We start from the raw sequence: 13,594 nt of genomic DNA, 5'->3' as shown, positions 1-13,594 counted from the left end.
ATTTTCATCACGCTGTGACGAAAAGTGAACTTTTCGGCACGCTCCGCGTGCCTAAAAGTCCAATTTCCGCCACATTGTGATGAAAAATATTGTTCGTAACTCGTGAAAAAATGTTTTTTATCTCGTGGGATTATGTCACTCGCCTTCGGCTCGTGATATAAACCTCCCACTCGCCAAAAAACACTTTTTTGCACTCGTTACGAAATATACTATTTCATCACAAGGTCCACAAAGTATTTTATGCCTCTGGACGGAAAACCGTGATTCTAACCTCGCTTCACTCGGTTAAATCGCGGTTTTCAATCCTCGAAGCATAAAATATCGTGTGCCACACGGCAGTAATAGTATATTTCGTAACGAGTGCAAAAAAGTGTTTTTGCCGAAGGCGAGTGATATAATCCCACGAGTTAAAAAACATTTTTTCACGAGTTACGAACAATATTTTTCATCATCGGAGCGTGCCGAAAAGTTCACTTTTCGTCACAGCGTGATGAAAAAGTATTTTATGCCTCGAGGGACGGAAAACCGCGATTCTAACCGCGCTTCGCTTGGTTAAATCGCGGTTTTCAGTCCTCGAGGCATAAAATATCGTGTGCCACACGTAGTAAAAGTATTTTATGCTTCTAGGGACGGAAAACCGCGATTCTAACCTCGCTTCGCTTGGTTAAATCGCGGTTTTCAGTCCTCGAGGCATAAAATATCGTGTGCCACACGACAGTAAAAGTATTTTCTGACTCATGTGATTATAACCCTCGCCTTCGGCTCGGGTTATAACGTCACATTCGTCAGCAAATACTTTTGGACCGTNTTTCGGAGCGTGCCGAAAAGTTCACTTTTCGTCACAGCGTGATGAAAAAGTATTTTATGCCTCGAGGGACGGAAAACCGCGATTCTAACCGCGCTTCGCTTGGTTAAATCGCGGTTTTCAGTCCTCGAGGCATAAAATATCGTGTGCCACACGTAGTAAAAGTATTTTATGCTTCTAGGGACGGAAAACCGCGATTCTAACCTCGCTTCGCTTGGTTAAATCGCGGTTTTCAGTCCTCGAGGCATAAAATATCGTGTGCCACACGACAGTAAAAGTATTTTCTGACTCATGTGATTATAACCCTCGCCTTCGGCTCGGGTTATAACGTCACATTCGTCAGCAAATACTTTTGGACCGTGTGACGAATGCAATTTTTCGTCAGAAGGCCCGTAAAAAACTTTTCTGGCGAATATGAGCACGAGCCGAAGGCGAGGGCTGCAATCATATTTGTCAGAAATAGTATATTTCATCACTAGGCCGAAAAAAACTTTTCTGGCGAATATGAGTTTGCAGCCCGAGCCGAAGGCTCGGTTCGGGTTGGCTCAGTTTGGTTACTAGTGCGTAAAGCACTAGCAATACAAGTCCTATTTTTTGTGGTACCTGCAGAGTTTAGTGTTCGGAACGGTAGTGGGGGTAATATGGCTGTTTTTGTGCACGAGTAAAAGTGAATTTCGAGCTTCGCTTTACGCACTCGAAATTCACTTTACGCACGCTCTTAAACTTTGCGCACGCCGTGCAGAAAACAACCGCTTTACGCACACTAAATCGTTTCGAAAAGTGCACTTTTGAGGCAGGTATCACAAAAAAAAAATTGGGAGAGTTCTGAATTGGGGGAAGAGGGCGGGAGTTGATGACAGTGTCATTGCATAGAAGGGTCAATTGACGGTGGGAAATACTGGCTGATTCACGTCACAGTGACGGCTCCAGAAATTTTTATTTTAAGGACAAATTCTTGTGAATTGATTTTTGGCGCTTAACCTTGCGTAAGAGACGGGGTCGATAATACGGAGTTTGAAATAAGAGTGCAGCAGTGGTGGGTATGACACATGCGGTTGTTGGCCGTGCCCAAAATAAAGCAACATTCGCTCCTCGTGGCGGTGCCTTCGGGGTCTTTATCCGTTTCATTGGGTCATGATGCTCAATAATTTTTCATCATTTTTATTTCAAACATTGATATCTCCGGAGTCCCTCGTTCGATTCAATCGAGTCAAGGCTCATTCGATAGGTCGGGAAATTTCCGATTCCGTCAGGTGGTCATGAACCCTTTTGGCCCCATCCCTTCACGGAATATTCAAATGCAAATTTTTTTTTTATTGAAATCTTTTTTCGCGCTTTGTGAGAACGGCTGGGGCAAAATGGACTCATTTTTTATTCATTTCGTCGAGAATTTTCCGATCTATCGAATGGGTTCGGTTGAAGTTCGATGTGTGGGGTGGTTTTTTAGAAAATGGGGAAAAACTGGGGACGTGATGGGGACGTGACGTTTCACGTATAAACTCACCTGTAATCAGCAGTCGCAGGGTTGCACCGATTAATCAGTCCATTACATTAATCCAGCGTCGCAATTTATCTCCCAGTGTACCCGAGAGACACGCATAATGGGTAGACAGTGCAGTTCTCATCGACCCAACCCACCCCCCAGGTGCCATTGCATTTTGCCCAGTTGACTCACTCCCTCGACGTTTCCACGACCCCCCGGGGACCTGGAGAACCAAATTACATGGGTTCGGAGTGTGAAGCCGGGTTTTTTCGGGATTTCTGGGGACAGTCTTGGGGGTAAGTGCGTGATTAGGCGAGATTTGGGGTTTAGGGTGATTGGGTGGGTCTGAGGCGGTTGTTGTTGATGAAATTACGTTGGCTGTTATTGATTCAATCGGGGAATGGCCGGAGTATTTTTTCTAGATCAGATATTTTCCCCGAAAAGCACTAATTCTTGAATCATCGGTGATTTTTGACGACCTCAACGGTGCCTCGACATAACTGTCGAGTAGAATTCGACACTTGTTGCATTGAAAATGCTCAAAAAACTACTATTTGAATTTTTAAAATACAAAACTTCAGAAACTAAACAAGTTTTCATGTTTAGGTCGATTCACCAGTTTTAAACTACCACTTGAGTATGCAATTATCTCGGTAATTATTGATTCTAAGAGAAAATGTCAAAAAATGTTTTTTACATATCAGAAAATTCTCTACAAAAAATGTCTTCTGACATTTTTCCCTGAAACCACTAGTTCTTGAGATAATATCATAATTAACAAATCGACAAATTCCACTCGACTGTTATTCATAAAGTTCAGTTGAATGTAACACAACTGAAATTCATCGATTTAATAAATATCAACAGTCACTCGTTGAGATGTCTAAATACCACTAATTATTCAGTCTATTAACGTTTTTTAAGTCACTCTTTGCATCCGATTTCAATGTCATTGGGTTCGTATTGTTCGTTGGAACATTCTCTGTTGTGTTACCGTACGGCTTTTCCATTTAAATAATTTGTAGTTTTATTTCAATTGTTGTATTTTCACATGACAATAACAATCAATTTTTAAAAAAATACTCATAATTCATCATTAGTGTATTTATCCAAACGAAAATGTCCAGTGAGTCGATAGAGAATATTTCAACGAACAAATTGGGCGCGAGTGCATTTAAATCGTACGAAATGTGTGAGTTGAAGAAAGCTAGACTGAATCATCAGTGATTTTTGACGACCTCAACGGTGAATGATTCATGTTCTTTTGATGGATTATTTTCTAATAACTGTCGAGTAGAATTCGACACTTGTTGCATTGAAAATGCTCAAAAATCTACTATTTGAATTTTTAAAATACAAAACTTCAGAAACTAAACAAGCTTTCATGTTTAGGTCGATTGACCAGTTTTAAACTACCACTTGAGTATGCAATTATCTCGGTAATTATTGATCCTAAGAGAAAATGTCAGAAAATGTTTTTTACATATCAGAAAATTCTCTACAAAAAATGTCTTCTGACATTTTCCCCTGAAACCACTAGTTCTTGAGATAATATCATAATTAACAAATCGACAAATTCCACTCGACTGTTATTCATAAAGTTCAGTTGAATGTAACACAACTGAAATTCATCGATTTAATAAATATCAACAGTCACTCGTTGAGATGTCTAAATACCACTAATTATTCAGTCTATTAACGTTTTTTAAGTCACTCTTTGCATCCGATTTCAATGTCATTGGGCTCGTATTGTTCGTTGGAACATTCTCTGTTGAGTTACCGCGCGGTTTTCCCATTTATTAATTTGTAGTTTCATTTTAATTGTTGTATTATCACATGACAATGTCAATCAACTTTCAGACGTTGATGAGGAATACCCCAACGAGAAAATTGAGCCCGAGTGCATTGAAATCGTCTGTGAAACGTGTGAATTCACATTAAAAAATCCAAAAATCCCAGTGTTCCCCTCAAAACCCATCAGCTCCCCCCAATTAAAATTCTCATTAATTTTCTGTATTCCAGGGCTGAAGTATCTTCACTCAGCGAGAATCCTCCACAGGGACATCAAGCCTGGGAACCTATTAGTCAACAGCAATTGCGTTCTGAAGGTAAAAATCCCTCATCACCCACTCCTCCCATAATTTCCAACCGAGATTTTCTCCCAAGGCAGATCTTATCCATCACCCCCTATTTTTCCAATACTTCATAATTTTTTTCGGGTTGCAAGAACACCAGAATTGTATTTTCCTTTAAACAATTATTTCAATTCATTTTTCATTGTTTTGACTTCGCACAAATCACCTGCAGCCAATTAGACCTAGACTTCAAACTTTCACCCAAAAAAACCCTTTTTTTCCGAGATTTTCCGCTTCTCTTTGAGTTTCAAATTTTCAGGGGATGACGACTGTGGGATGGGTCCAATCTAGGTCATATCCGAAGGGTAAACCAAAAAGTCCTAGTAATTACTCCAATTACCGTCTGAAATATCTCGTTTCAAAGATCAACTCCGAAACAACAATTTTTCAACTTCAAGAGAAGAAAATCCCCAGTTTGTTCTGGGGGGCGGATATTTCAAAGTTGGGGTGGGGCTGCGGGCGGAATCGACCCCTCATCTCCAAGGGGACGTCTCAGGCTTCAAAATGAGAGGTCGCAACCCCCATTATCTCAATTAGGGCTTGAGATATTCCGTTCTGAACTCGAAGTGGAAAAGCTCAATTTCTTTGCAAAACGAAGACTTTTCTTTTGATTTATTTTTTTTTCGGTTTCGGGGAGTAGAATTTTTTAAAAGGGGCTTTTGATTTTTGCAGATCTGTGATTTTGGCCTGGCGAGGGTTGAGGAGCCCGACCAGAACAAACACATGACCCAGGAGGTGGTGACACAGTATTACCGTGCACCAGAGATTCTAATGGGCGCACGTCACTACACAGCTGCAGTGGACGTATGGAGTGTTGGTTGCATATTCGGTGAACTTTTGCGCAGGCGAATTCTATTCCAGGCACAGAGTCCAGTCCAGCAGGTAATGAACAATGAGAAAAAAATAACAAGTCTCTTGCTTTTAAAATTCGTCAAAAGGATCTAAATCGATTCCAATTAAATTTTTTATCATTATTTAAAATATCTTTTTCACGTCTACAGTAAATGGAAAACGTTACTAACGGGGTTTAGAATGTTCATTAATTTTTCTTTATGGGAGAAACAATTTTTTCGACAGTTTTTTATGGATTTAAATTTTATGGATTTACGTTCGTTTGATCCAATAGTTTTGGATTTGTTATTTTAATCATTTTTTGAGGTTTTATGACGAGCACAAAATATATGAATTGTCTTGAGTGTTAATTCATTTTTGTTTGTGGAAAAAACATTAAAAATTTTGTTTTCTCTGGATTTAAAGAGGATTTTTGTCTTTAAAGGATTGTAAATCAATTTATTCGATGGAAAAAAAACATTTTTAGATATTTAGGCCTTTGAATTATTGGGAATTATTGTTATGCATATTTTATAGTTTTAATTTTGTCTTATTTCAAATTTTTAACAAATACTTCCAGAAACTAATGCCAAAAAAATAAATTTTCTTCAACAATTTTTTTTACTGAAAATAATTTTTTTATTATTGAAAAAAATCATTTTAAAAAACTATGACATGAAAAAATAGAAAAAGACAATAGTGAAATGAAAATTAAAAAAGAGAGAATCTATTCGAATGCAAATTGCTAATTTATTAGCAACAATAACTCTACTAATTTATTTAAAAAATGCAATTGTCCACTTGCTTGGATTTTATTGGTCTCTCGGTATTTCAGTTGGAGTTAATAACGGAATTACTGGGGACCCCTACCCTCGAGGACATGAGGTACGCCTGCGAGGGCGCCAGGACACACATGCTGCGACGTGCACCCAAGCCATCCTCCCTGACAGCCCTCTACTCGTTGAGCAACCAGGCGACTCACGAAGCTGTACACTTACTCTGCCAGATGCTCGTGTTCGACCCCGTGAGTGATCCCCCCCCTTGATTTCGATTATCTCTGGAAAATAACTGGTTTCCAACAGTTTTTATTTTTATTCTCAACAGCTGAAAATATGGGACATTGATTAATCGACTCATTTCAGTACTTCGGGATGAAAATTTGGAGGAGAAAGAGGGAAATTTATTTTAGTTCATTTTTGGGGGTTGTTCTAGTGAGAAATGTGGTTGAAAGAAAAATGGGGTAATTGGTGGGAGCAATAGTGGCTGTTGATTGTTTATATTGTTGAGTATCTGTGATGATGAAGTCTAGTTTATCAAGCCACATTTCACACGTTTCAATGCACTCGGTGTCAATTTGTACGTTGGGACATTCTCGATCAATTCACCAGACGTTTTTGTTTGGTTAAATGCACTAATGATGAATTATGAGTATTGATTTACAAATTGATTGGTATTGTCATGTGGAAATACAACTAAAATAAAACTATGAATTAATAAATGGGAAAGACGTAGGGTAACTCAATGACATTGAAATCAGATGAAATGAGTGACTTGAAAAAACGTTAATAGACTGAATAATTAGTAGCATTTAGACCTCTCAACGAATGACTGTCGATATTTATTAAATCGACGAATTCCATTTGTATTACATTCAACTGAACTTTATGAATAACAGTCGAGTGAAATTTGTCGATTTGTTAATTATGATATTATCTCAAGAACTAGTGGTTTCAGGGGATAATGTCAAGAGATATTTTTTGTAGAGAATTTGCATCATTAATTAGTGTGTTGAAATTATCTCATGAAATTCAATAGAATCCACTTCCTCCTAAATCATCTCTCCTCTCCAATTTCATCAATAATTTCTAATTAACTTAAAGAAAATAATCCAGGAAACTTCCCAGATCTAGGCCCCAGGGTCCCCCACCCCTAACTTGACAAAATTTCCCCCAAAAAAATCGAAAAATCCAACGAAATAAAAATCCTTCTCCACTATTTCCCATTTCTCCTTGGATTTTCAATTTTCCCAGGAACTTTTCCACTTTTCACATGGAAATTGCACATAACTAGACCCTTTAATGACCCCAGACTACGAATAATTCTTCTATACAATAAATACACTAGCCAAACCGTCATTCCCCCTCTCTGCACCCGTTCTGCCCCCTCTGGATCCCCGGAAAAAAATCCTGGGGCCCCCGCCAGTCCCCCCCGCCCACAAAAACCCCTCCAATTAATCAATTACCCTCCGATTAATCAAAGAAACTGGCCATAACTATCAATACCCCCCCATTCACTCAAGTGGAGAATTTCCCTAATCACTTCCGCCCTTATATCTCGAGAACCTTGAGTTCAATTCAAATAAAATTTTCTTCATCTCAAAGCCAGCTAAATTTCCGATCATTTGCAAAAAAAATAAAGTCCCCTGGCCCCTCCCCCTCTCCAGATATTAAAATACAAAAGAAGAGATGTTTAAACATTAAAAAAAAATCACTTGTTTCCTCTCGAGAGCATTTTCCCCGTAGTGCACCAAACCCCCGGGGCAAAATGGGTTCAACATCAGACGCTGGAATCGGAAATTTCCCGATCTATCTGACGGGGTCACTTTGATCCCCAAACTGGATACACCTCCCGAGATAATAAACAGCTTTTTCTAAAAAATCCTAAAATTAAATCTTTAAAAAATCGGAATTTGAGAAATTGAATTGAATTGAAATCTATCTCCTGACATTATCTCCTGAAAACAATAGTAACTAGTGACTCAAAACTCTTTGATCGAGCTAAACAGTTGAATTATCTCTCCATCATCACATTAATTTTTTTTTTAATTCCACAGGACAAGAGAATTACAGTTGTCGATGCACTAGCTCATCCGTACCTCGACGAGGGCAGGCTGAGATATCACTCGTGCATGTGCACGTGTTGTTACACAACGAGTGCTGGCATGAGACAGTACACATCGGACTTCGAACCAGCGACATCGCATCCCTTCGATGATTTGTGGGAGAAAAAATTGACGAGTGTACAACAAGTGAAAGGTAATTAACTCACATTTTTCAATTATTCAATCACATTTTCCTCTGTATCTCCTCACCTCGATGATTTAGACGCTCCAATTCTGTCTCATTGGAAAGCCAAGGAAATTTCCGATGAAATCCACTCGTCTTGAACCCGTTTTGCCCCGGAAATAGTCCCAATAATTCAAAAAAACTAAATTTGGGGCTTTAATGGTTTTTTGTCGATATTCAAAGAATGCGCGGGGCAAAATGGGTTCAATACCAGCGGATTTCATCGGAAATTTCCTCAGCTTTAAAATGAAGTTGGATTCAGAAGTCTGGGTTTTCAGGAACTCGAGATATTGGAGAAAATGGAAATTTGAATTGATTAAGAAATCTGTGGATTTTGAATAATGGATTTTTGTTGGTTTATTTTTGCAGAGGAAATGCACAAATTCATTGCAGAGCAGTTGAACACATCACGTGTGCCACTCTGTATAAATCCTCAGTCAGCTGCATTCAAAAGTTTCGCGAGGTAAATATCCAATGAGTAAGAATTTTTCCATATTTTTATTTTTATTTGAGAGGTCTCTCTGTTGTTGGTTGAAATGAGAAGACGAAGCATCACTGAATTCATGAAATGCTTGAAGTGTTTCAAAATGAATTTGCTCTTTCTTGGTGAAGAGACTCGATTTTTAGTCTGAACAAAAATTTAAAAAATAAAGTTTTTAATGAATTTGACATTTGTCGAATGAAAAATGTGTAAAAATGTTATTTTTCATTTTTGAAATTCTCTAAAAACATCTACGGAACTCCAAAATCTCCAAAAAGGTCTTTTAGACACAATAATCTGGGGAATGAGAGAATAATTATTGAAAGTTTAGTATTTTTGCATCAGAAAATGGCTAAAAATCTCATTTTTACGCTTTTTTAAAATTCCACAACTTCTAAAATTCTTCTAAACTCAATATTTTTGGAAATAATTGAATAATTATGGAAGATTTCAAAATTAGCTTGATTAAACAGTTTTAAAAAACTAGTTAATTACACAATTACCTCGAAAATGTCTTTCGAGTGCATTGAAATCGTATGAAATGTGTGACTTGAAGAAAGCTAGACTGAATTATCGGTGATTTTTGACGACCTCAACGGTGAATAATTCATGTTCTTCTCATGGATAATTTTCTAATAACTGTCGAGTAGAATTCGGCACTTGTTGCATTGAAAATGCTCAAAAATCTAGTGTTTGAATTTTTTAAATACACAACTTCAAAAACATTAAACAAGTTTTCATGTTTAGGTCGATTGACCAGTTTTAAACTACCACTCGAGTATGCAATTATCTCGGTAATTATTGATTCTAAGAGAAAATGTCAGAAAATGTTTTTTACATATCAGAAAATTCTCTACAAAAAATGTCTTCTGACATTTTCCCCTGAAACCACTAGTTCTTGAGATAATATCATAATTAACAAATCGACAAATTCCACTCGACTGTTATTCATAAAGTTCAGTTGAAGGTAACACGACTGAAATTCATCGATTTAATAAATATCAACAGTCACTCGTTGAGATGTCTAAATACTACTAATTATTCAGTCTATTAAAGTTTTTTAAGTCACTCTTTGCATCCGATTTCAATGTCATTGGGCTCGTATTGTTCGTTGGAACATTCTCTGTTGAGTTACCGCGCGGCTTTCCCATTTATTAATTCGTAGTTTTATTTTAATTGTTGTATTTTCACATGTCTCAGCGAACAAATCGACGCCCAGTGCATTGAAATCCTGAGAAATATTTGACATGAAAAAACCAGACTGAATCATCACTTATATTTTCCACTTTTAACTCTTCAATTTCTAAAATCTTCTAACAAAATAAAAAAATAGATAATCGTCTTCTCAACTTAGCCACGCAGAGGCAGACCACAAGAACAAACCCATCAGGTTCCAGAGATAAAATAAAAAAGACCTGAAACATAATTTCTTTAATGCAAAAAAATAATCTCGCAAAAATAGAAAAAAAAATATTTTGTGTTTTTTTTTACCTTTACTTGTCCCGTGTTTCAAGTTAGAGCAAGCCGTTGCCGCCAAGCCAGCAATCTACGTGCGCCGCGTATACGTACACAATAACTACCAAACTACCCTGAATGTGACTATCTACTAGCTGCTCGGCTACCTACTATCGTCTACTACCACCTAAAGCCAAAAAAAATCTAGAAAAAGAAAGAGAAAAAAAATTAATGCGAATTTTTTTGACGATTTTGAGAGAAAAATATAATGAAAATACTAGAGTTACTCAGCAATATGTCGTCCACGCAAGCCTCGCTCGCTGAGGTACTCACTTTTAAACTTTTTTCCATTCTTTCACTGTCGTTTTATCATTTATTTAGTCATTCTTAATCAATTGTTTCATCATCTTTTGATTAATCATCTCATGTTTTTTTTCGTCATTCATCATTCATTTGTTGATCGATTTTCGTTTTATTCGATGTGGTTTTTCCAAGGGGAATCATTTTTTATTAATTAAAAAAAGAGTTTTAGATTTTTTTTATTAAAATTGTAGATTTTTTAAAAGGGTTTGTAATTTTTTTTGAGAGTTTTAATTTTTTATTTGACGTTAAATGAGGCAAAAAAATAGTTGTTATTTTTTAAGGGGTGGGGCGGGTTTGAAAATTGATAAATTGTATTTGGGGAAATTTTTTGAAATTTCTTTTGGGGTTTTAGGATTTTTTTTTTCGTTTTGAATCGATTTTTCGAGGATTTTGGATCAGTTTTGATGGGTTTGATAATTGGGAGAAATTGTTTATAATTTTCTTTGCCTTGAGAAACTGTTAACAATTGTTTACAATTTTTTTTTCGATTTTTAAAATTGTTTTTGTGGGTTTTATCGTTTGTTTGGAATTTTTTTCTCGTTTATTTAAAAGTTTTTATGCATTTTGAATAGTTTGATCATTAGGAAAATTATTTATAGTTTTTTTTGGATTCCAAATCAATTAAAAAAAAATTTTTTTTTGGTAATTGATTTTTTGATTTTTTTTTAGATTTTTAGGGGTAAAATCGATCAATATTGATTCATTTATTATTATAAACATTTAACTTACACGTAAAAATCCCTCTGTGTTGGTTGCAGCGGCGATTCGAGCCGGTCGATACGCCAAATTAATTGTTTAATTGATTAATTAATTGAAAGATTGATTAATGGACATTTTTTTAGATTCACTAGAGAGAGAGTAATTTTAATGGATTTTAATCCTGTAGATATGTGAACTATTAGAGTTATTTTTTATTAATGAGAAATTGATTGATAGTTTATTGTTAATAACGTAATCCGATCGAATTGTCGATGTAAATAATCCCAGGGGTTTATGCAGCTCGAATAATTAATTTCTCCCTTTTTTATATTTTTAAACTTTGATTCTCGATATCTCGCGAACCAATTGAGGCAGACCAATAAGTCTTCACTCAAATCAAAGATAATTTCGTATTCTTCAGAATGAGCTTTGGCTCATTCGAATCCAATAATTGGTTCCTGAGATAATTGCAATTGAATTTCAAACGATCGATTTTCGCATAAAAATTAAGTTTGTGATTTTTTTTATTCAAATTTAAATATCTTAGGAGCTAATGAAGCTAGAATGACCAGTCTCTATTCAAATTAAAGGGAATTCCATAGTCTTCAGAATCGATTTGGATTCATCAAAATTAAGGGATTAGTCTTTCAAATAATTGTAATTGAATCTAAAGTCGTCGATTTTGGTAAAATCGAATTCCATTATTTCAATTTCTTCAAACTTGAATATCTCAGGAACTAACGAAGATAAATCATCGAGTCTCCGCTCAAATCAAAGCGTATTCGTTACTCTTGAGAATGAAATTTGATTCATCCAAATCCGTCAATTTCCCCCCGAGAAAACGCCAATTATATCTGAATTAATTATTTCGAAAAATCCTTCAAAACGTCAGAAACCAGTGGAAAAAAATCATCTGAGCCTCCGACAAAGCTGCATAAACCTCCACCCTTAGTGTCACCCCTGTAAATACCCCTCCCCTCACAACCATCTCTCACCCCCCCGGCCCAACCCCAAAAAAACCTTCTAACAAAATCCTTTAAATAAATTTTTCCAGCTCAACAGTGGCGCATCCCTCGGAATTACCGCCCTCACCGCACCAGTGGGAGTGATCCCACGCACCCGCACCTCCAACAATCATCTTTAAAACCACAAAAAAAAAATAATTAAAAACGAGCCAAGAGAGACAATAGACTGCCGAGCACTTGTAGACTCGAATTTTTTTTTCTCAAAAAAAAAAGAAAAAAAATTCTCAATCTTTAGTTTTAAATGCGAGAAAAGAATCTAGATGATTTCACGAACAGGATTATTTCTCATTCATGTACATAGACGATTATTATAGAGGATAACGAGACTGCGGGGGGGGGGTAGCTTAATTACCGAGAGCAATTAGTACACCTCGTGGAGAATTTCAGAAAAGAGAAGAGAGAACTTTTTAGAAAGAGATGATTATCTCGGGAGGTGTCCCGAGTTTGGGGGTCAAAGTGACCCCGTCAGATAGATCGGGAAATTTCCGATTCCAGCGTCTGGTGCTGAACCCATTTTGCCCCGGGGGTTTGGTGCACTACGGGGAAAATGCTCTCGAGAGGAAACAAGTGATTTTTTTTTAATGTTTAAACATCTCTTCTTTTGTATTTTAATATCTGGAGAGGGGGAGGGGCCAGGGGACTTTATTTTTTTTGCAAATGATCGGAAATTTAGCTGGCTTTGAGATGAAGAAAATTTTATTTGAATTGAACTCAAGGTTCTCGAGATATAAGGGCGGAAGTGATTAGGGAAATTCTCCACTTGAGTGAATGGGGGGGTATTGATAGTTATGGCCAGTTTCTTTGATTAATCGGAGGGTAATTGATTAATTGGAGGGGTTTTTGTGGGCGGGGGGGACTGGCGGGGGCCCCAGGATTTTTTTCCCGGGGATCCAGAGGGGGCAGAACGGGTGCAGAGAGGGGGAATGACGGTTTGGCTAGTGTATTTATTGTATAGAAGAATTATTCGTAGTCTGGGGTCATTAAAGGGTCTAGTTATGTGCAATTTCCATGTGAAAAGTGGAAAAGGTCCTGGGAAAATTGAAAATCCAAGGAGAAATGGGAAATAGTGGAGAATAATTTTTATTTCGTTGGTTTTTTCGATTTTTCTGGGGGAAATTTTGTCGAGTTAAGGGTGGGGGGACCCAGGGGCCTAGATCTGGGAAGTTTCCTGGATTATTTTCTTTAAGTTAATTAGAAATTATTGATGAAATTGGAGAGGAGAGATGATTTAGGAGGAAGTGGATTCTATTGA

At 36.9% G+C, this 13,594-nt stretch overlaps 1 protein-coding gene across 1 annotated transcript in view; it reads left to right on the top strand.

Moving 5' to 3' along the window:
- LOC107039794 (serine/threonine-protein kinase NLK) overlaps positions 1-13,170 on the top strand; it is a 33,867-nt gene extending 20,697 nt beyond the window's left edge. The window contains exons 5-11 of the mRNA XM_029126212.1: positions 4,311-4,396; positions 5,096-5,305; positions 6,090-6,278; positions 8,088-8,289; positions 8,689-8,782; positions 10,315-10,580; positions 12,372-13,170. Coding sequence (XP_028982045.1) covers positions 4,311-4,396; positions 5,096-5,305; positions 6,090-6,278; positions 8,088-8,289; positions 8,689-8,782; positions 10,315-10,318 — 785 coding nt within the window. The 3' untranslated portion in view covers positions 10,319-10,580; positions 12,372-13,170. The remainder of the gene's footprint in view (positions 1-4,310; positions 4,397-5,095; positions 5,306-6,089; positions 6,279-8,087; positions 8,290-8,688; positions 8,783-10,314; positions 10,581-12,371) is intronic.
- The last annotated feature ends 424 nt before the right edge of the window (positions 13,171-13,594 follow it).

The sequence above is a fragment of the Diachasma alloeum genome, unplaced genomic scaffold, assembly GCF_001412515.2.
Source record: "Diachasma alloeum isolate Michigan unplaced genomic scaffold, Dall2.0 Dall_scaffold_00307, whole genome shotgun sequence".
NCBI classification, from domain to species: domain Eukaryota; kingdom Metazoa; phylum Arthropoda; class Insecta; order Hymenoptera; family Braconidae; genus Diachasma; species Diachasma alloeum.
Note: the sequence above shows the minus strand (reverse complement) of the source record. Positions and strands in the feature narration are given on the sequence as shown.